Source organism: Pelecanus crispus, chromosome 3 (assembly GCF_030463565.1).
Source record: "Pelecanus crispus isolate bPelCri1 chromosome 3, bPelCri1.pri, whole genome shotgun sequence".
Taxonomy (NCBI): domain Eukaryota; kingdom Metazoa; phylum Chordata; class Aves; order Pelecaniformes; family Pelecanidae; genus Pelecanus; species Pelecanus crispus.
Window position 1 is genome coordinate 71,331,455 of NC_134645.1, and position 21,930 is coordinate 71,353,384.

Genomic DNA, 21,930 nt, shown 5'->3' on the forward strand with positions numbered 1-21,930 from the left:
CTGCCACAGCTGTAAAATATCTACGGGCAATGAAGAAAAAGCCGAGGAGGAATAAAAGCTGCTTCTATCGCTACTGAGAGATCAGACTCTTAAGAAGAGTTCAGAAATGTAGAATAATTTTGCTAGTGACTAGAGGAAGGGATCTGAGGAAGAACAGTATGAACAATAAACACTGGCAGAGGAGACTTCCTGATAGCTCTGTAGGAAGAAAAGCCATTTTACTAAGCAATATGAGGAAAGCAATGTAATGCTGTAATAAACAGGCTGTATATAGCGGTGTCTTGTAAAGAAGGGTGATTGGCCTCCCTGTGCTTTCTCAGCTTACTGTTGTTCCTCCATAGCAAGGATGTCTGAGCAAGTTTAGAGTTCCAGCGATTCCAGGATTTGAAATCCCTCTGGAGTCCCTCGGTGACTTGCCCATTGACCTGTAGCAGTCAGAGGGAGAGAGCCTTCCCTTCTTCTCTAGATATATTTCTATACCATGGTACCATCTGGGTGACCAGAGCGGACAAGCCAAACTGAGCTTACTTTATGGTAGGGCAGTTCTTTTAAATTGTTATTTTTGGAGATAAATTAATGGTCGGACTGTTTTCTTTCGGAACATTTTTATTTATAGAGTTTCTTTGAGGGGCAGTCAGCTTCTTGGGATGTCGCTAAGAAGGATCAAAACAGAACAAAGAACCGCTATGGAAACATTATAGCATGTGAGTATCAGTGTGCTTGGTTTGAGCGGTAGCTGTAGTCATGTGTTACTCGTGCCGTGTTCTCTCTTTCTTTACAAGTCTCCGGTGGCATAGCTGCTTAATACCCCAGGCGGAGAAGGAGGACAGTGCCTTTTCCAGCATTTTTTTTTTTTTGTTCGTCACAGTTCAACTTCCTTCCTTTTATAACTCAGGCTGAATTTTGCATTTGCATCTCTGTTGTGCAAGCTGTGGTAAGCATATAACAGCGACAAGCTAGCACTCATTTGGATGTTAATTCTGTGGCAGTTTTCTACAGTTATAATTTATTTCAGGAAAATCTGACTTCAAAACTTTTCTGCTTTATGTGATTTAGACCTGATACACCTGAATAGCAGTTGTGTAAAACTGATGATTAAAAGACACGACTAAAATCAGAGGGTTCTGTCTCTTGTCTTTTGGCATAAGGTTTCAATAGTTTAGATTCATCCCCTGGGATAATGCAGTATGTTACTGTTTTACAAATGCGATCAAACATGCGGAATGAAGCTATTGGAGAAGTCCCTGAATGGGTAGCGTAACCTCTTCATCAAATCCAAAGTGCATTGCTAACCATTGCTAACTTACTTTTTTAATGTCTCAATTTGAACTTAAGCAGGCTGGGGTTGGAAGTAAGGAAACGGTAATCAGGATTTTTGGTTTTCTAGATTACCATCAGTGGAGCTGATTTTGAAAGGGATTTTGAGCAAGTAACCTGGTTTCTTTGTGTCTTTTTAACCCCGTGTAACGGTGTGGTACCTTTCAGCTACACATAATGAAGTTTAGTGAATGTTTTTGAAGTAATTGGAGACTTCAGACAAAATGGTTCTTTGTAATTCTGTGTAAATTTAAGGGTTGTGAATTGTGAGGTCCTTATGCCAGCTGATTTTGGTTTTCTAGACGACTTACCGTAATATCTTACTTAAAAATCACACTTCAAAAAGGCACTGTAACCACTTGGTTTTTACAGATGACCACTCCAGGGTGATTTTGCAACCTGTTGAAGATGATCCATCTTCAGATTACATTAATGCCAACTACATAGATGTGAGTGGATTGCACAGCTTTCTCCCTCTCAATTTGCCAGCTTCTCTATGTGAAACTATTGCATGTTATGCCTACAAATTTATTGAAAGCTTTCTTTTATTAAGAACAAAATGTACACTTTCCTTGTTCTATGTCCTAGTACTCACTGACATTGTTGTGCTTTCTTTCACATCTGACTTTGGTTTGGGCTGTAGATTTGGCTGTACAGGGATGTAAGTACCACTATATGTGAATAATGGCATCCTATTGTAAATATTTAACATAGATATTGTTATTAATTACTTTCCTATTCTGTTTTTACCACTAGATAACTGTGCATGCCTCATCTGATTTGTCTCATCTGTTCCTTTAAAAAATTTCCTTTTGTGTGAATATTTTTTGTACGTGTTTTGAAAAGATAATTTGGCCTTTTAACATAGCTCTGAATATTGTTAGATATTGTTAGGTAACTCAGGTGAACCTATGTGTTAAAGAGAATTTGCTGTTCACTTTTTTTTTCTTTTATGATGATGATTTTGGCCACTAGTTTTTCTTTTCCCCTTCCCATTTATATGTGAGAAGTTGGATAGTATACTGTACTGTAGTCGTCTGAAAATGTACCTGTGAAGTAGTCGTAATATATGTTTGGCAAAAAGGGAGGGATGATGACCTTTGGCAGGGGGAGGGGAGGAGGTATGTTTTTAACAACGATTTAGACAAACAATATTTAGCTGACATGTGTCTTAAGGTGCTAATTTAGGTATTACAAAGTATATACACAAACATATATATATATATATATATAAAAAATATTTTAACATAGTAGAAATTTCCTCGCTTCTGCAGAAAACTTCTAAAGTTTGAAATTCCATGCTTTGATTAAAATACAAGAAATCTGAAAAATAACCTGATACAAACAGTAGATTTGAACAGATTCTGCCAGGTATTTTGATTAACAAAATATAAATTTTGTCCAGTTAACACCTCAGGAATAAACAAGTTGTATTCAAAGTAATTCCAAGTAATTCGAAAGGTGCTGGAATAGCTAATACAAGTGTTTTTAAAATACATGGCTTTGGTTACTTTTCTTTATAATTGCACCTTACTAATTTCTCCTGTGCACTGTCAGTTGATAAATTGTTTAAGACCCCCTCGACTTTCCAGAATGTAAAGATTTAGCTCGAGGTATATCACTGTCTCTTTATTTTGATATTTTTACACAGCAATCTCTGTGGAGTGTTAGGCCTGTGATATTTTGCCTGGGGCCTTAAACAAGAAAATTCTCCCAGATTGGTAGTAGTTCCAGTTCCTTGAGGACATTGTTTCTCTTGTTTAGGAGTAAATTGAATCTCATTATAACCAGACAGGAAAGCTGCAAGTTAAAACTGGCACTTTGCAATTTTAAAGTGACACTTTTACCTTCTTCTGGAAAGCATTACTGAGTGTAAAACAGTGTAGCATAGGTTCCACTTTCATAATTTGAAGCTGGGGCTTGATGTTAAGGACTCCAGGAGAAATTTTTTCGTCATTTGATGCAATCTTGGTCTCTTGTAAAGCCAAGAGTAAGACACTCAGAAGTTTTTTCATAAGCCCCAAAGGAAGGTGCTCTCACTCTAGACAGGATAATGAAGCAGTCTGTGCAAAAGGATATAAACTCCTTGGGTACACTGAAATCCTTCACTTTAGTAGCATCTTGTGAATACCAGGAATCCAAGGACTCGTGCTCCCCTGTAATGCAATACTTGAATCAAGTGGCCTAATAAAACTGCAACCTCGGAAATAATTGGAGTTATTTCTTTAACATTTGCACATTGTGAAATTCTGTATTGTCTTCTCCAGCAATACTAAAGTTTCCTTCCTCTTTGTAGCTAATGTTGCTGGCACTGGTCAAAATATATTCTGAATGATTTCCTCAAGAGCAGAATCTCTTTGTCTTGTAGTTTTTGTGCAGACAATTAATGCTGTACAGTACCACCAGCATTGGCATAGACCCAGCTAACGGGAAAGGCTTAGACGTGTAGGGTTATCTATCTACCTATATGTATGTATGTGTATATACTTGTGCATATCATGTCCAGTATAATTGATACGTACTTTGTGCAGTAGCGCAAAATATTTTGCAGAAGATTCCACTGCAGTAGGGCCTTGATTCTGTGCGCACACCACAGTGTCCAGCTCTGTCCCCGTTAGTTATGGCTCAGGTACCTTACCTTACATTATGGCTCTTTGTGCCTTACCATAATTCTCTGTTTGGAAGAAGGCAAAAGGTGTGTATTTTTTCATACTGGATGATCTGGAAACACAGATCAACTTTTGAGATAATCTGGTGGCAAAGACAATTTTTACTAAATTTTGAATAAACACCCCGATGTATTTGGCTGGGGAGATAATGTCAATAGAGGACTAATTTTTAGGCCCAAGGGACCCATCTAGAATATTCCTTCCCATACACTACAATGTCTGTTCAAGTCAGATGTTCTTTCCATTGTATCTGTTGTCATTGAAACCTTTTAAGTATTAACCGTTTTTTTAGGTTTTGAACTTCATGCTGCTCTTAAATATTGGTTTGTTCTGAAAACATTGTCTAGAGATAAGACTTCTGTAGTACCCTTATGCTTTTGTTTTCCCCTCTCTGTTAGTAACATGGTACTCAAACCAACTTATATTGCTGTTTTAGGGATATCAGAGACCAAGTCACTACATTGCAACCCAAGGTAAGAATCAACCAGCATTAATCAAACCACACAAGTGTTCACTGTAGTGTCCAGCAGTGTTTCGGTAAAATGGAAGTGGATGAAAATAAAGCATATCCAATATTGTGAGTTGTCATCTTGTGTTACGGTAAATTAACATAGCATGTTCAGGTGGAATGCGAATAAATGCAAAAATTGCACTAATTTATCATGTTAATTAGATATTGAGCAACTCTTTCAGTGATAAATTCAGCTGATAAAGTCAGAAGCTACTACCATGATTTCCAATTATGAAGATGAATAGAGAAAAGAGGCATGTGGACAGAGAAGAGAACAGTTTCAACCTGCCTTGAGGCATTTTTCTTTCCATATTACAATGTATTATTTTACTGTCTAGGATTTATCCAGGATGGAGATGATGAATGTACTAATGATAAATTAAATGCTGTCTCAGAAAATCTGGGTAAAGTAAGGCCAGAGAAGGACAATGCCTCTTTGTAGGAAGAAGCGAGGGAAATCTTTATCATATAACACCCTGCTAATAAAAAGGGGAGTTAGAGGAAAAAATTGAATTTCTATGGAAATTATTCATTTTGTATTTCTGATAAAAATCCTCACAATGAGGAACAAATAGATTAGTCTAAGATTGCACTGAAGTATCAGAGGCTATGAATTAAAGTAAAAATAATTAGATTTAGATGTGTCATTATTTGATTTGTGAGCATAATCAGATAGCTGTGCCCTCAGTTGATTGTAGCTGCACACAGGAAAGACAAACTAAAGGCTTGTTTTAAAGCCGGATTCTCAAATTTCTGTCCACATTTTTTTTATTTTTGCCTAAGTGCTGTCTAAACAGGTCTTTCTATGGCAGTTAAGTCTACATTTGTATTTTATTTCTGTTTTCCTATGTAAATCATTGCACATAATAATGTGTAAAGGACACAAAAATTTATTGCTACTGTAGTATGCAGCCTTCGATCTAGCATATGAAGGAATATGGCTGAGTCTTCAGATGTGTGTTATATGCAGTAATATTTATACTGCTGGTGGACTGTGGTCAGGGAGCTGTTTCTGAGATGATTGTAACAGGGTAAAAGCCTCTGTTGCTCAACTGAATGTGTCTTGTCTCTGCAGCAGAGCAGGAGGCAAAGCTTAAACAAGTGCTCCTCTTTGGCTTCCCAGAAAAGTAGTTAAGTTAGTTTAAATACCCTTCAGTGGGACGTTTATGCCTCAGCGCCTACTCATGCTTGCGCACTTTGCTGGGAGCTAGATGGTAAGTGCACAGGGTCTGTACCGCCAGCCCTCCTGAGTGATACTTCACTCTCGTGTGGGCAACTCCTCGGTAAACATCTGAAGAGACTCACGCTCAACACATTATACTTAACAAATGTAAAACAAACCTAGAAATGTAACTATAGGTGTAGTCACGCATTGCTGAGTCCTTGTAGTTTTCAAGCAACTTCTGGCGTTTCGCTGTGTGAAACACCTGCTATTAATGTCTTTTAAGTGGTAATTCAGTTAAACTGAGAAGATTCAGCATTGGTTAGAAATAACAATATAGTCTGGAAACTGGCATGATGGTATGATGATGTGGTTTCACGAAGCTTTCATCTTTGAGCAAGTGTGTTCATGTGTTTCAGCTCTGAAAAGCATTGGATTTTATTTTTAGCATTTGCTTTGACTGTTATTTTTTTTGCAGAGTATTACCTGGAATTTCTTCTTACAGGTCCAGTTCATGAGACTGTGTATGACTTTTGGAGAATGATATGGCAAGAGCAATCAGCTTGTGTTGTGATGGTCACAAATTTAGTGGAAGTTGGGAGAGTAAGTTTTTGTTTTGTTCTTCTTTTAACGCTACAAGCCTAAAGAAAAACCTGCTCACAAGAAAAACCTGCTAACAAGACACACTATCAGCAGAATGTAGAAGAGTCTTGTGAAGGACAACCCTGCATCCTAAGAGTAGGGGAGGGGGGAGAGTCCAGACATTGTCGTGGTTATGGTATTGTGTAAAACCAAAGCTAACTTCTGAAGAAGACTGATGCTGTGTTGCTTTCATGAGTAGCGAAGAACTGTCTGAAACCAGAATTCATATTTCAGCAAAATGGATTTGTATATTGTCACTCAAACGAGCAGAGTAAGTGGACTAGTGAGCAATTGTGCTTCTATATCAGTGGCTAGAAATCAGCAAATTATTTACAGTTTAGCAGTAACACATCCCTCAGGGAGTAATATAAAGTATCTGGGGTTACTTGCAACAGTTTGATTACTGATATGAAATGCATCCCAGTTTAACATAAGTGGAAATGTATTCCATAGCTCAGCACTAAAAAAATATAAATGCTCATTTAGCAATGAATTTGGCATCTAAGTACAGCTGTGTAAAGCAGTGGAAAGTCCTTGTAGCTGGTGCTTAACTTGACAGAACAGCCATCAGCCATGACAAGCCACATGAGTACATGGTCATTTTGGAAATAAATGCGGTGTAATGCAGTACATGCAGTAACGTATCCTCAAGCTTTTATTTTCCTTTGGTGTACAATGCATTCCCATTTTTTTATTTAGGTCAAGTGCTACAAGTACTGGCCTGATGACACAGAAGTTTATGGTGACTTCAAAGTGACCTGTATAGAGATGGAGCCCCTTGCGGAGTATGTCGTCAGGACCTTCACTCTGGGAAGGGTGAGCACATTTTGAAGGAGCTTGGCAAATACTGTTCCCCAGTAGCAAGGAGTATGGAGGAGGCTATGCTTGGGCGTGTTGCTGTACAATACCAAATCCCTGTGTCTGGTTAACAGCTCCACAGTGTAGGCAGCCTTACCTCACTGTGGGAGTAATGCATTGCATTAGACTATTCAAACACGCCTCTCACTGTGGGATTTCAAATTTCCCCAGAAATGTTGACTGCTGTCCTCCCCTCTCTGACAGTCACCTCTTTGTAGCCACGCTTCTGAGCTGAGCGCAAGTACCAGGTTATGAGTCATGCCTGTCATTCATCTCCATTCACTGTGCCCTAAATGCCGCTGAGCCAATCTCACTTCATCAAAAACAAACTCTGTGAACGCGAGATGTGTGATACAGTTGTGGTCTTCTGGTAGATCATTATACTTGCCTGTAAATGTAGCAGGCCATTGTCTTAATTAGCAAAACTTCTGAAAATCTATGTGAATCGGATCTAATGAAGCAAAACTAGCGTACTTAATGGCAAAAGAAAAAAATTACGAACTTCAAAATGAAAAAGAAAGCAATGACATCTTTAAGCTTCGTATGGCCTTTGCTTTAAATAATTGGTTAAATAATGAAAACAGCATGTAGATTCTATCAGTGTGTGCTCTCAGTATTTGAGTCAGAGAATATCTAGTCTATGAAATACTTCATAACCTTTCTTTTTCTCCCTTCCTTTTGCAGAGGGGATACAATGAAATCCGTGAAGTTAAACAGTTCCATTTCACCGGCTGGCCAGATCATGGAGTTCCTTACAATGCCACGGGCCTGCTTTCCTTTATACGGAGAGTCAAATTATCTAACCCTCCTAGTGCAGGGCCTATTGTTGTCCATTGCAGGTGTGTACAGAAGAGGTAGATTGATTTTTTCCACAACTGTGTATGTGAGCATTTACAGTAGTCTCTTGTGAAGCATCCATCATTTTGAAGTGTTTTGTTTTTGTTGTTCCCTTTTTGAATTGCCTAATTCACACGGCAGCAGGATTTGGCTGTCTACAGCAATGTTTGGAAATAACCAGGTTCTAGTACACTTTTCTTAAATAGAATAGCCAGGGATTTTCTTTTTCCTGCAAGAGCTGCACCAGATGAATCATATGATGCTTCGGGCTATCATTTTAGGTAGCCTACAACAATTTGTGACAGTGTTCAAGAATAAGTGTAGATACAGCTGCTTTTGTAGCTTGGTGTTGCATATAATGTCTGAACAGATTATTAATTTAAATCAAAGTAAACAAGTAGATGAAGGAAGATGGAATGAGGTTAATGGCAACAAATACAGAATGTTGTTTTTCCTGTGCAAGCTTTGCAAGGTTTGTGCTGTGAGGACACAGTTTTTTGACAAATAGAATTTTCTTTCAGCACCGTCAAATGTTTAATTATATTCTGTAGATAGAGTTACTCAGCCTTTACAGAGTTTAAGAATTCACTGTGCAAAAACTGTCCATAACTTTACATAAAACAAAAACATAAAATAAATCAAGAGAGATTCTTCTGGATGCTGTTAAATGTGCTGCCTGAACCAGCTTAGAGTTTGGCTGGTAAAGCATACACCCGAGTTTCTTATTGTAATATATCACTTAAAAAGTATTCTTAGTCTTATTAAAGAAAAACAAGATCTGTCATATTTTGAAGTCCATAAGCTTAATTATCCTCCAGATTTCAGTTTAACTAACTTTTCTTTTTTACTTTAAGTATTGATCTGGGTGATAAAAGGAGGAAAACAGGGCTTTTTTTGCTGTTACTTAGTGGATCAAATCTGATGGAAAATGGTTGGTTTGGGCACATCAAAAGATTTAAAGGACATTATGAAGAGAAGGAGAGAAGATAAAAATTAGATAGTGGTTGTGATGAAAGAACTGAATGACTTTATAAAAATGCTCTCAGTAATGGGTTTATAAAGCTTGTAGGTGTTTTCATGGGGCTATTCCTAACAGCATTTACTGATTCTTTTTAGTGCTGGTGCTGGACGAACAGGTTGTTATATTGTGATCGATATCATGTTAGATATGGCAGAAAGAGAAGGTGTTGTGGATATCTACAACTGTGTCAAAGCCTTACGGTCCCGTCGCATCAACATGGTACAGACAGAGGTACGGCAGTTTACCTTCAAAGCACCTGGTGCTTTCTGAAACGTGCTAGGTCGGAATTTCACTGTCACTCTGCAAAGAGCAGCCAGTGACCGTGCTGTGGAGTTATCTCCATTGGGGAGCATTGCTCAATGCAAACAGCACCCAGAACCAGGACAGTGCAACAAACCTGCCAGCTCTTTCAGTCTTCACACAAACGAGTGCCCGCCTAGCTTTGTAAGAAAAGGAAAGCATTTTCAACTCTGTTTTTATTTGCTTTATTAATCTCATCACCAAGCCTTTTTCCTTTTCTACCCTTTTTGTCTTTCATCATGCCTTAAGCACCTCCACAGTAAAACCATTGCCTTAGTGATGAAGCTACAACAGCTCCCATTCTGCCACCCGAGTATCATTGAGCTTCCACAGAAACATAGGTTATTGATTTATATTAAGACAGGCTACCTGGCATGGTTTGCCACCTCTCTCTCTTGTCCTCCATGTGGACATCTACCTGAGAAGTTATTTCACCCGTAATGTGACCGCGTGCAAGTGCCAGGCATATCCACGTAATCAGGTGCACATTTTTATTCCATGCTGCAACCTGTGGCAGTTGAACAAATAAATATTCCCAGTCAACTACCCCTGCTATAGGGCCATTAACCTTTGGGAAGTGTGTGGACTGTTTCAGTGTGACTGCTTCAACCATCCCAGTTTAATCTGCTGTTGCATGTGAATTAACACCCCTACTGCGGTTCCTTTCTCTTTCTCTCCCTTTTGCCTCTTACCTCTCATCTTCTCTCAAAGGTTCATACTTACACAGCAAAACAAAGCTGCAATTTCAGGAAGTTCTTGTGATGGTCATGTAGACAACAGTGATGTCAATAGCTCCATAGCTATGTGGGTAAGGCAGCACAGGCTGTAGGGCCAGAATACGACCATGGTCCTTGGACATGTGCTCTTGTTACAGGCACATGTTAAATTTTGTGCTGTTAATAACCACATCGGTATCCACAATACCTACATGAGGCTGGCACAGTTGGCACACTTCACTGTATAGACATGATTTACATATAATACTCTTGCAGTAAGTAAATATAATAGGCGTTGTGTAAAAATTGACAGGAGGCCTAACTGAAATAGTAATGCAGTTTTCTAAGTCTCACGATATCTCAAGGCATGTCAGAAAAAAAAAAGGGGAAGAAATGCTGTTTCTGTTGGGACGCATTTGAGTTTATTACTGGCCTAGAGCCGGCTATCAGACAATTAGTATACTAGCTTGCACACACATAAGGAGAATGCAGTGTGCCAAATAATTGCTAATCACGCTAGTAGTGCTTGAAGCAATTTACGCTTTCGGCTAGTATTATAAGACTGAAAGCTATTTTTAAAAAAAACAAAACGAGTAAAGCCAACAAGTCACTGGGATATATGCAGAAACCCACAAGAATCACAAGAAAACTGAAAACCTCCCATTAAATAAATTGCTATGCCTGTTCTGTTAAGTTTTACTGAATTTAAATTGGTTCTGAAGAAAACATTCTTGTTAACTGCATCCCAATTAGGAGAAGATTGTGTTTGTACTAAAGCATTATTTAATGGATTGATGGACACTACCTTGAATGAGTTTTACAATGTGCAGGAGATCTGTTTATGCTGAAAGAAGGAAAGATGTGTTGTTTTTAAATGGCTATAATTTTTGTTTCTTTGCCTAATTTGGTAGGAGCAGTACATCTTTATTCATGATGCCATTCTAGAAGCTTGCCTGTGTGGAGAAACTGCCATTCCTGTCTGCGAATTCAAAGCTGCTTATTTTGATATGATTAGAATAGACTCTCAGACGAATTCTTCACATCTCAAAGATGAGTTTCAGGTATTCACAGTTCCTACTAACTCTTCATGTGACAATAATTTTTTTGCCTCTAGATACATTTATTTTAAGGGAAAGGGTTTTCATACCATGGTTATAGCATTTGGTTCCTTACTTTTAGTCCGCAAAAATAAAGCACCCATGTTTATGTGCTTCGCAAAGTTCTTTTAAATATGGAATATCTTCCTTTGAATAAAATTGCGGTAAATATCTGTCTGGAATAAAGAGCACTGACTAGGAACCACAGAGAGTTTTGGCTTGCATTTGCACAGCTAAGGCATAGCTCTTTAGGGCTCCAAAGGATCCTCTTTGTTTTATTCCTTTCAGAGGGGATGGTGTAATAAGAAATCTGTTCAGTGGTACACGGAGCGCCTTTTACACCTGCAGCTTAACCCCCCTTGAAAAGCCCCAGCACGTACATCAAACAGATAGGAGCTGTTATTTGCTAATGTCTTCTTGCTTGTGCCTCACATTTTCCCATATTACAATATTTTAAATTAAAACTTGGGGAATCTCGAGACCGTTGACTGTTAGTTCAGCGTGCTAAAGCGAACATCCTCTCTCCCTTAGACCCTGAATTCTGTGACCCCTCGCCTGCAAGCGGAGGACTGCAGTATAGCCTGCTTGCCAAGGAACCACGACAAGAACCGCTTCATGGATATGCTGCCACCTGACAGATGTCTGCCTTTCTTAATTACTATTGATGGGGAGAGCAGCAACTACATCAATGCTGCTCTTATGGATGTAAGAGACTATCTTCTTTGTCTGCATAGTGTGCCGTAAAAAGCTGTGTAATATGAGAGAGCGCACTTGCTGGTTTAAGAAAGGGTAATTCTTTCTTACTCTAGTGCCCAGTAAAACAGTCCTAATGAAGAAGGGTGGGGGGAATGGGTAAGAAACTCCACCAGCTTGTGTTGCTTGTTCATAAGGGGTTTTTATCATTAGTCCTATGCATCCTTGTGGGACCCACTGGAAATCTCCCCTGTTCAACAGCATTATATAAAGCTCTAATCTCCAGCCCTCCGAATCTCAAATCTCAGCAGGATCTCAAAAAACTGCTGTTTGTTGGGAAGTAAATATTACCTACCTGAGCATGAGGTTACTATTGCTGGTTTAGCAGAAAGGCTACGTATATTGAGGCAGGAGAGACACAGAGGGAGAAGAAAAAAAAATGTTTCTTTAGCAGGTTTGGGGATAGAGTTGGTTTTGTTGTTCATATTTTGAGTTGCAGCTCTTTAAAGACCCTTGAAGTTTGAGTGACAGATGTATTGTCAGGGGGAAAGGTGAATTAATGGGAAGAATGGAGGTGAACCTGCTTATAGGTGTCTGATCAATAAAGCAGTTCATCACATGTGCTGTCAGATACCTGCCTGTGCCTGCCATTAGTATTTCCAAAGTTAGGCCCCTAAAGTCTCCTTTACAGTAAATACTTAAATAAACGGCCTGATTTCCAGGAGCATCTCCCTTTCCTCAAAAATGAAGTGCTGTCAGAAACTGCAGTGTCAAGAAGAGATGCTGGAATAAAATGGGAAATAACAGCAGAAATCGTCAGGACTGAATGATATTCATCCAGGAGTTCTGCCTGAGCTTGTGCAGGAAACATTGAACTGCTAGCAAAATGCAGTCCCTAATCTCACAATTAGCTATTGTGCCAGAAAAATGGAGGAGTAACATGTGTGAGATCAATCTATTAGGGAGTCACTGGGGCTGAATGGATGAATTAAAGCAGTGAGCAGAATTTTGGTAGCAACAAAAATTGTTTAGAATTGCAGTTAAAATTACATTAAGCACCTGGATAAAATTGATGTGCTATGGACCAACCAACACAGCTGCATAGACAAGTGTGGCTTGGGGAGAAAGGAAGACAACGCAGGCTGAAATGGCTGGGTGGCTGGAGGACTCTGAGTGTGTAACAGTGTGTGGCAGGCAGGGACAGGAACCAAGCAATGTATTAATGGATGAGCAATCAGAGGCAAGTAAGGAAAGACAGAAATGGTAGTAATAAAAGGAAAAAAGCAGCAGGAAAAAGGTAATATATTACAATGAAGGCATATAACAAGGCTATAAGTACAGGGTTAAAACTTTGGGTAATAGAAGCTTTTTCTTGCCCTTTCTCTTCTGTTTTTTTCTTGTTTTGGTTTGTTTGGGGTTTTTTTTAAGACATTTGTTCGGGGCAGGGGGCACTACTGGGAAAGGAAAGGGGATTTTCAATAGCAAAACAGAAATGGAAACTTTCCCCTTTGCACAATGTACTTGTCCCTGTGTTCCCACAAGAAGGTGTCTGCTTCCCAGCGTGACAGCAGAACTCCTGCCTGTTCTTTTTGAAAACCTGATCATCTCAGACTCAGTACATTCTCTCATCTTGGGATAGACCAGAAATGATGGGGAAGAAGGCTAGGAAAACATCAGCTAGTACATGTTTTATTTCTTAAAAATACAAGGGAAGAATTGATATTGGCTGTTCCTCTTTGTTCCCTGGGCAGATCTAGGAAGTAGGAAACAAGCCGCTACTACCCCAATATGCTTTATGCACTAGAAAAGGATAGCAAACATAGACAAAAAAAATTGTCAGCCTCCTTATTCTGTTGTCAAACAAGTACTGATGATAAGTGCATTAATATGTTATCTTCACAATTTACAGCAAGTAGAAGGGTGAAAAGAATTTTATTTTTTCCTTCTGGGCCTCACTGTGTGCTCTTCGAGGATATGTCGCTATATTGCACGTGAAGATCCCTCATATCAATCTTTGAACAAGCAAGCTTCCATACCAAAAGTGGTTTAGTTACCCTACCAGGTCTTTCTCCTAGGTTAATTTACTCTACTTAATTAAGTAAAAAAACAGCCAAACTGCTTTTTGGTACTAGCATGGGTGCTAAACACGGGGATCTCTGCATTGCATACAGCAGTCCCAGCGCTTTAACTTCAAACTGGTGACTTACGATCCCATCCGCCTACAAGAATATTCACCATCTTACTCTGTTTCTCGGATTAACCTGTCAGTGCTTCCTTGCCAGTTCATATCTGTATTCCTTCACTGCAGAACTCTTCTGTGCATAGTTGCAAATTGCACGCAAAAAACTTCTGATCTCTCCTCTTCTGCTTGCTGCTCGTAATACATGTGCTGCAGGGGCTTAGCCCCTCTGCTATTAGTTGCATCTCAGCTAGCCTATGCAAGGCTGGAAATCCTTATTTGCAGTTGTGTATAACGCAGCATGCAGAAAATTGAATCTGCTTTCACGGCAGGAAATGGTATTTTGCTCTTTAACTTCTGCTTTCTGCTGGAAATGGGCCCCAGTAGTCATGAAGGTCAGTTCCATGGGTCACCCTGTGGCTGTGGCACCAAAACAGAATTTGGGATTGAGCTTAATCCTCGGTTCAGTCACAGAGCTCTCGGTTAACCTGCTGTGGATGGGGTGACCTTCTGAGACCTCTGCACCCCTCTCTGCAACACAGGGAGATGGTTTCATGCTCAGCCTCCTGGGCACAGTGCCTGGAGCAGAGTTGCCCGAGTCTCAGCTCAGCAGAGCCCTGAAGAGCATCTTCAGTGCCCCGTGCTTGTCTGAACTGAAACAGGGCTTGGCCTGCAACAAAGCAGAAGGCAGATCTGAGCAGAGTAACCTCTTTGTTCTTACTGGAGACGACAATGTATTTTTAACATCAGCTTTGGTAATATCTGGTGTAATTGATGTCGCAGCTTTGTTCTATTTATGTGTTTTTTCTGTTGCAGTGTTTGAGTGGAAGTTATGAAGTACTTCCTCTACCGGCGCTAATAAAATTGTTTGCCTTTACAGAGCTACAGGCAGCCAGCAGCTTTTATTGTCACACAACATCCTTTACCAAACACTGTGAAAGATTTCTGGAGATTAGTGTATGACTATGGCTGTACTTCTCTTGTGATGTTAAATGAAGTCGACTTAGCACAGGTTAGTCTGGGGCTCGAGTTTTCCGTGTACCATCGCATGCTTTAATCACTCTGGATCCACTACATGACCAAAATGTAGAGCAGTGCAGTGACTTCACAGTTATTCTCTGCTTTACAGCAACTAATTAACACTAGTTGCTCAGTAAAGGTTAGGTGAGATGCCTGCAGTGGAATAAGGCAATGCTCAAGTTGTGACTTACCATTTCATTATGCCCATTTTGCTCTGGCGCAGGGCTGCCCCCAATACTGGCCCGAGGAAGGCATACTGCGGTACGGTCCCATCCAAGTGGAATGCATGTCATGTTCAATGGACTGCGACGTCATAAACCGAATTTTCAGGATATGCAATCTAACGAGAGTAAGCATTATCGTAACAATATGTAACATAAAAATATGTCATTTTTAACACTCTCTAGGCTTTTGTAATTTTTATAGTAAAATACTAATGTTCTTAAGCCATTACCCAGAAAAAGAGTCAGTCAAGCATCGATATCTAATACTAATTTCTAGTACTTTTCTATAGCTGCATGCTAAGCAGAGAGAGCAGTAAGGTGAATGACTGTTGTTCTGTGACGTTCTCCCTGATGAGTGTAAGAGGTATAAGTAGTATTCTGTTCATTCAGTGTGCAGTGAAAGAAATATCCCTGTAATGAACATGTAGTGACAGGTATTTAATTCGTAGCTTGCGTAAGACATCTTCCGTGGTTAATCAGGAACAGGAGCGCTGAGGCTGGTTATGCAACCAGCACCTTCTCAGCCTAAGATGCGAGAACCGCAACATAAAAGGAGGATTGTGGCACCCTGCGAAGCGGGGTGTGAAAAAACTCTGAAAGCTCCTCTGCCTCTGAAGGGTTCTGCACCACTGTGCCTCAACCTATATTTATCATCTTTTTCTCAACTTCAGGAGCAGTATCAGTCTTGCATCCTTGTCAGCTTTTTCACACCTTGCACCATCTTGTCTTTTTGCCGTCCCGTAGTGTTTCGCGGTATCATGGCATCTTCTCAAACCCTGTTTGCCAGGCAGTGTCTCCTCCTTCAGCTCACCTCTATAAATCACTTATTTATGTTGCCCCCAGGTAAAGAGTTACAGATGCTTGTGCCACCTTTATATGTACAGTTAACCAGCAATCCCTATTTTTATTAACCATTGCTACTTTGTATCTTTCATCCGGTACTGAACTTACATGCCACCAACTGGTACTTCTAGTATACGTTTAACTTTCGTTAATGTTGAAGAATAGCTGTGGGGAAAACCGATTACCGTGTATGCAAAGATATATTCATCACATTTTCTTTTTTCAAAGTGCGGAGATCAGTTTGTGTGTGGCCACTATTTTATCCAAACCTTTACTTTGCTTATATTCAGAGCTAAGAAAAACATTTTCAGCTCTTCATATCTTGTTTGGAAACTACAGGAAGCTAAGGTGTAGGCACACTGGCAAATATTACGCCATAGCGCTTTTTTTGCTGTTTTTTGAGACTTCCTCTTTTTTTGGGTTCATTTCTTATTTTCACTTTTTCCATTTCTTCTTTTTTACAATATTTTAATTTTCTACTCCTCTACTTCTCGTTGTCTCCCATACCTTTTCGCTTTTACATATTGCTTCTAAATATATCTCTGCTCTGTTCTTCCTTTTCTGAAATCCACATTCCTACTCCTTTTTGTCGTCTTCAGCTCCAAGGAACTGAATAGACTACTTATTCTTCCAATTACTGAGGCCTTTCTTGTGACAGTCTAATTCTATTCAAAGCTCTCCCTGTGTAGCATCTAGCACATGGAAGGCTCAGAGACTGGCAGCAAGGCTCTCAGAATTATTGTAGTGTGGCAAAAAGGGAAGACTTCAAGGAAAATAGTCATATTTGTGCACCAATATTACTTCTTGTTTATTTATAATGGGGTCAGTTCATGCATGGGAGCCAAAGGTATGTCTGTTCATTTCTGTAGGTCTAAGAATTTAACAGTGATGTTTTTAATTGATTATTGATGTTAAGGATAAAAACCCTTGACAGGTAGAATCTAGGGAGTTTGTCTATTCAGAAGAAGTCAGGATAGGTTACATTAGTGATTGATAAACTGTGGATTGATAAACTGTGATGTTGTCTTCAATGTCGTTCCCTTTTTTTCCTTTTTTGACATCTTCCTTGTCCTCAAGTGATACAAATTAATGGAGACCCTACTATGCAATGTATATACATATTTGAATCTGTCCATAATATAAACACTTAGGTTTCATGTTAGTCCTATATTTTAGTTTTCTAAACCAAGATGTAAAGGTGCCATATTGACCTAAAGCTCTTTGGTTTCCCTCAGCCACAAGAGGGCTATCTGATGGTGCAGCAGTTCCAGTATTTGGGATGGGCTTCTCACAGAGATGTACCAGCTTCCAAGAGATCCTTCTTGAAGTTAATTCTCCAGGTTGAAAAATGGCAAGAGGAATGTGAAGAAGGGGAGGGCCGGACCATCATCCATTGCCTGTGAGTAATTGGGAGAAAGTCAGATTGCTGCCCTTCAAATAAATGCTTATAAATTAGTTCTTGTTTTGAGTTCAAGTGGTGTTCTTAGGGCTACATTCTTTTGCACGGACCCTTGTTTCTTTTATTTAAAAAAAAAAAAAAAAAAGTACCACTGATACTGTAGGTTGGCTTTTGGTCAGCTTTTGGATTTGTCTGTGTCAGGTCAAGGTACCATGGGAATGAGTATTTTGGACATGACACTGCAGTAATACTGTGTATTGTCTCCTTCTGTACATAATAGCATGTTTTTCAGGTACAAAATGTGTTCAGACCAATTTCTTCTCTACGGTTTCAGTAAGGAAGTCTTTTATGTTGAATGCCAAATGGTTGGGGTTTTGTGTCTCTCTTGCATATCGTGTGCTGCATTTTTTCCAGAAGGCCTACTATATTTTGAGGCTTTTAGACTGAAAGCTACTGATACATGAAATCGGAGAAAAGTTCTATAATACAGTATATGATCCTAAAACTGTTGTTGGTAAATGACTGCTGGCTGCTTATCTGAGCCTTTGAATATCAAATGGGAGCTGGTTTGGGAGTTTTGAAAAGGTGGAATCTTTTTCTCCTTAAGCAGAGAATGACCAATCTGTCTCCCACCTTATTTAAATACAAAGTTTAAAACTTAGAAATTTAATTATGCCTTTCTCCTTGGTTTTTAAAAAAGGCTTCTGTTTAAATGTTGCAGAATTAACTTGTGGCCCCTTTCTGCCCACCCCTCCTCATTATCTGTGGAACCTTCTGGCTAATTTGAACTTAATAAGAAGAAGTACCTACCTTATTTTCTTTGAAATGAAGATTAAAATAGTTCAGAAGTGTCCCTAAAGGTCCACAAGGTATCAAATCAGTGATGCCTGGGCATTACTCTGGGTAGATAATCCTCATACCATAGGATAATTTAAGTAAGTCTTTTCCCAGAACTAAGTGGAAAATGTTGTACTTGCTATTGAACTTGAGTTTTAATTTCTAATGTTGTATTTGCCATGGAACTTAGTTTTTTATTTCTAATGCCTGTGTAAATTGGGCTATAGCATAGCTGGGCAGCATGGCGGGCTGTAAGGGCAGAATTCAAAAGAAGTAATTGAGTCCTCTCAAAAGGTTAGAAACAGCAAATGTCTCAGACCAAACCCACTGGAGCTACAGGGAGATTGCTAAAGCCTGGTCTCCCTGTGGGACTCACGAATCACTCATGCTTACAGAGTGAAAGAACAGAAATGCGTTTTGGATGCTCTTTTATGCCGTGGTGACATTTAACCAGCTCTTTTCCTTGTGTACAGAAACGGCGGTGGCCGGAGCGGGATGTTCTGTGCCATCGGCATTGTGGTTGAGATGGTAAAAAGGCAGAACGTTGTGGATGTTTTCCACGCCGTGAAGACTTTGCGGAACAGTAAGCCCAACATGGTAGAAACTCCGGTAAGCAGCGGCCCGTCGGGGTTATTGCAAACAGCCGGGGAGCCAGAGGCTGTCTTGTTGTGTGAGCAGTGTTCTCAGTCCTGTGCCCACAAAACGAAGCAAACCTATGTTGGGCCACAAGAAGAAAGGGACGTGGGGTTTGGGTCTTGGGCTCCCCTTGTAGTGTAGACTGAGCAGAGGCTGGTCTGATTCTTGGCATGAGTGTAAGGCTGGGAAATGTCACATTCTGTGGTGGAAATTTCTTGAGTGTACACACAAGCCAGCATCACGAGAGGCCAGGCCGAGCATTTTACGCTACTTCTCTTGTAGTGGTACCATGCTTTTCACAGAAAACATTCTGAGTTAACAGCAGACACTTTAATCTCCCAAAATAACCTGGTCTATTTGAAGAGAAGTTGCAGCGGGTTGTGCTCACACAAACCATCTTGAAATTTTATGGAGCAAGGCATTTCTTCTTGGTACAGTCCAGTTAGTAGCTGGAGATGTGACTATTTTGCTTCTTAATAACTGCTGATTTGGATAATAATTGAATGTTGAATAATGATAATGTTTGTTACTCAGATATGTAGTAGTCAAAATGATACCTCACAACTTTAAAATCAAAGATTTGGATCTAGTATGTTGGAAATGACTATATAGAATCATTTAGGTTGGAAAAGACCCTTAAGATAATTGAGTCCAACAGTTAGCCTAAATAGTAAATGATATAAACACTAAACTAATATAAACAATATGACCCTGAATTAGCAAAACCACAAGACTAAATATTTGTATGTACATTGCCAGAACTCAAAATAACCTTCACTCTCCTGGTGAATCTTTGTCTGTACAGTATGAGTGCGTATCCATCTGTGTGATCCCTTCAGTCACGAAAACTGAACATTGTGGAAAGTCCTTAAAATTCTCCCAAGTAGATTTTTTTTTCTTCCTTCCTGTAGGTGAATGTGAAAGCAGGTTAGAGGGTGTTTGGGAGTTTCTGCCATTTGACTCTCACACTGCCAGCAGCCAGTGTCACTTTTCAACCAGATGGCTGCCTACAGCATAAAAATCAGGGTTGCCAATTGAAATTAAAAACGTTTTGCAGTTTATGCATAGTGAAAATTGCTTCTGACCTTGTGAACTTGCATATTGAGCAAAATGGCTGTAGCTGCCTCTTCCCATATTGCCTTTTTTTCCAGGTGTCACTGTTTACTTGGTATCAAGTAGCTTCTGTGGCATGATTTGCTTAATTATTGTGCATCACTTCTGTCCTTTGCCACCACATAAATTAAAAAGATGGTTAAAATGTTAACAGGTAGAGCATCCTGTAGCAGCAGTGACATTAGGCTAGGTATTGCTGGTTTTGCCACAGATACTTTGCAGTCTGCTGTGTCTTAGACATCTGAGACACAACATACTGAATTGCTGCCTGGATTTCAGTTTGCTGCTATGAAGAAAACAGGTCAGATCACGTGGAAAATTACTTGTGTCACTGTAAAGGGAGGCCAAGGTAGATTGTGTGTGTTTCGGATAAATGGTCTGTAATCTTATATTTCATTTCGGAATAGTCCTGAATTCCATTGTAGCTTTAATCTGCAGTTAATGAATTTCCGAGGTTACGTGTTTCTGTTGTGTGGGTTTTTATTCAGAACTCTTGAACAGCAGCAGCTGTTGAGTCGTTAGTTAGAAAATAAACCGGGAAAACCAATGTATAACACTGTCATGTGCCCTACATTGAGCAGCATGATCAGATAACAAAAATGAGCAGCGCAGTAAAGCCTTTAAGATATCCCCACCACTTCCTGCTAATGGATCGCGCTGGCTTCCTTTGCAAACAAAAATAAATCATAAAAGTAGATTCTTTCTGTTAGGTCGCAAGGACAATAGAGAATGAATTCACTTCCTTGGGTTTTCTTCTCCTTCTGGCCCGCTCCCCTCTCCTTCCTCCTCCCTCTCCCACAGCATCAGCTCTGAACAGTATCCTTGTTAAGGAAAAATACTAACCATGATGAAATTTTGAGCTTTAACTTCTTGTTTAAATGTGCATCTGATCTCTTGGACGTTATATCGACATGAGTGTACAAATGGGCTGTGGGCCCAGCGCAGCTTTGTGTCACAGCTCAGTATTCCCTAGCCATTCCCTGGCTGTCCAAGCAGCAGGCACTGGTTAACTGCTCAGTATCAGCAAACTTAAATATAAATGGTATATCAGAGTCGAGGTGCTTTCACCGCAAGAATGCTCAGACTGATAGGAGAACTTTTCATGTTTGATAAACCAGTTCAGAAGCCGGAAAAAATCAGAGAATCAAATCATTGCATTTCATGGCCAGGTTCTTTTTTCCAGTTCATTGGTTAGGGTGAGTTTTTAAATCAGAGCTGGTAGTACACTTGTGTAGTAGGGAGAGGGAAAAAAAAAAACCAAACAAACCACAATCATGTCAGGCTTGAAGTTATAATTGCGTAGTAGTTAGCAAAGACTATTCTTGTTTGTAGATATTACTGCTAATACTTTAGAATCTTAATTTAACTTCTCTCCTTCTTTTTGTTTTTTTTTCCCTCTTTCCCCTTAAAGGAGCAATATCGCTTCTGCTATGATGTTGCGCTGGAGTACTTGGAATCCTCTTAGTCAGAATGGATGTGACAAAGTTCACCAAATACATGAATCTCAATAAGCTGTTTTGACAACAGTTCTTGATCCTGTGAAGAAAGATTTTAGGGGAAGAGGGGGGTGGGAGGGATTTTAAATTTTAAATGCAAAGTATTTTTCTTATGAAGTTGTGTATCTTAATAAAAGAACTCAATCTGTTTCTATGCTTGTATACAGTATCAACATTTAGTGCCACATAAATACTATTTAATGAAACCCAGAGTCAGAAGAGATTTGCGCAAATTAGGACTTTTCAGTGTTTGTATATGCAGCCGTCTCTCAATTACAGTAGAGCGACCATCTGTTGCATGTATCAATATTTCCTATATGGTATTAATTTTTCTTTTTTTTTTTTGATACATGGTTAAAG

At 39.5% G+C, this 21,930-nt stretch overlaps 1 protein-coding gene across 1 annotated transcript in view; it reads left to right on the top strand.

The window, feature by feature from the left end:
- PTPRK (protein tyrosine phosphatase receptor type K) overlaps positions 1-21,539 on the top strand; it is a 421,483-nt gene extending 399,944 nt beyond the window's left edge. The window contains exons 21-35 of the mRNA XM_075707712.1: positions 617-704; positions 1,690-1,766; positions 1,961-1,978; positions 4,423-4,459; positions 6,165-6,262; positions 7,001-7,117; positions 7,844-7,998; positions 9,113-9,248; positions 10,945-11,094; positions 11,662-11,835; positions 14,883-15,014; positions 15,246-15,371; positions 17,325-17,488; positions 18,799-18,934; positions 21,486-21,539. Of these exons, the coding sequence (XP_075563827.1) occupies positions 617-704; positions 1,690-1,766; positions 1,961-1,978; positions 4,423-4,459; positions 6,165-6,262; positions 7,001-7,117; positions 7,844-7,998; positions 9,113-9,248; positions 10,945-11,094; positions 11,662-11,835; positions 14,883-15,014; positions 15,246-15,371; positions 17,325-17,488; positions 18,799-18,934; positions 21,486-21,539 (1,662 nt within the window). The remainder of the gene's footprint in view (positions 1-616; positions 705-1,689; positions 1,767-1,960; positions 1,979-4,422; positions 4,460-6,164; positions 6,263-7,000; positions 7,118-7,843; positions 7,999-9,112; positions 9,249-10,944; positions 11,095-11,661; positions 11,836-14,882; positions 15,015-15,245; positions 15,372-17,324; positions 17,489-18,798; positions 18,935-21,485) is intronic.
- The last annotated feature ends 391 nt before the right edge of the window (positions 21,540-21,930 follow it).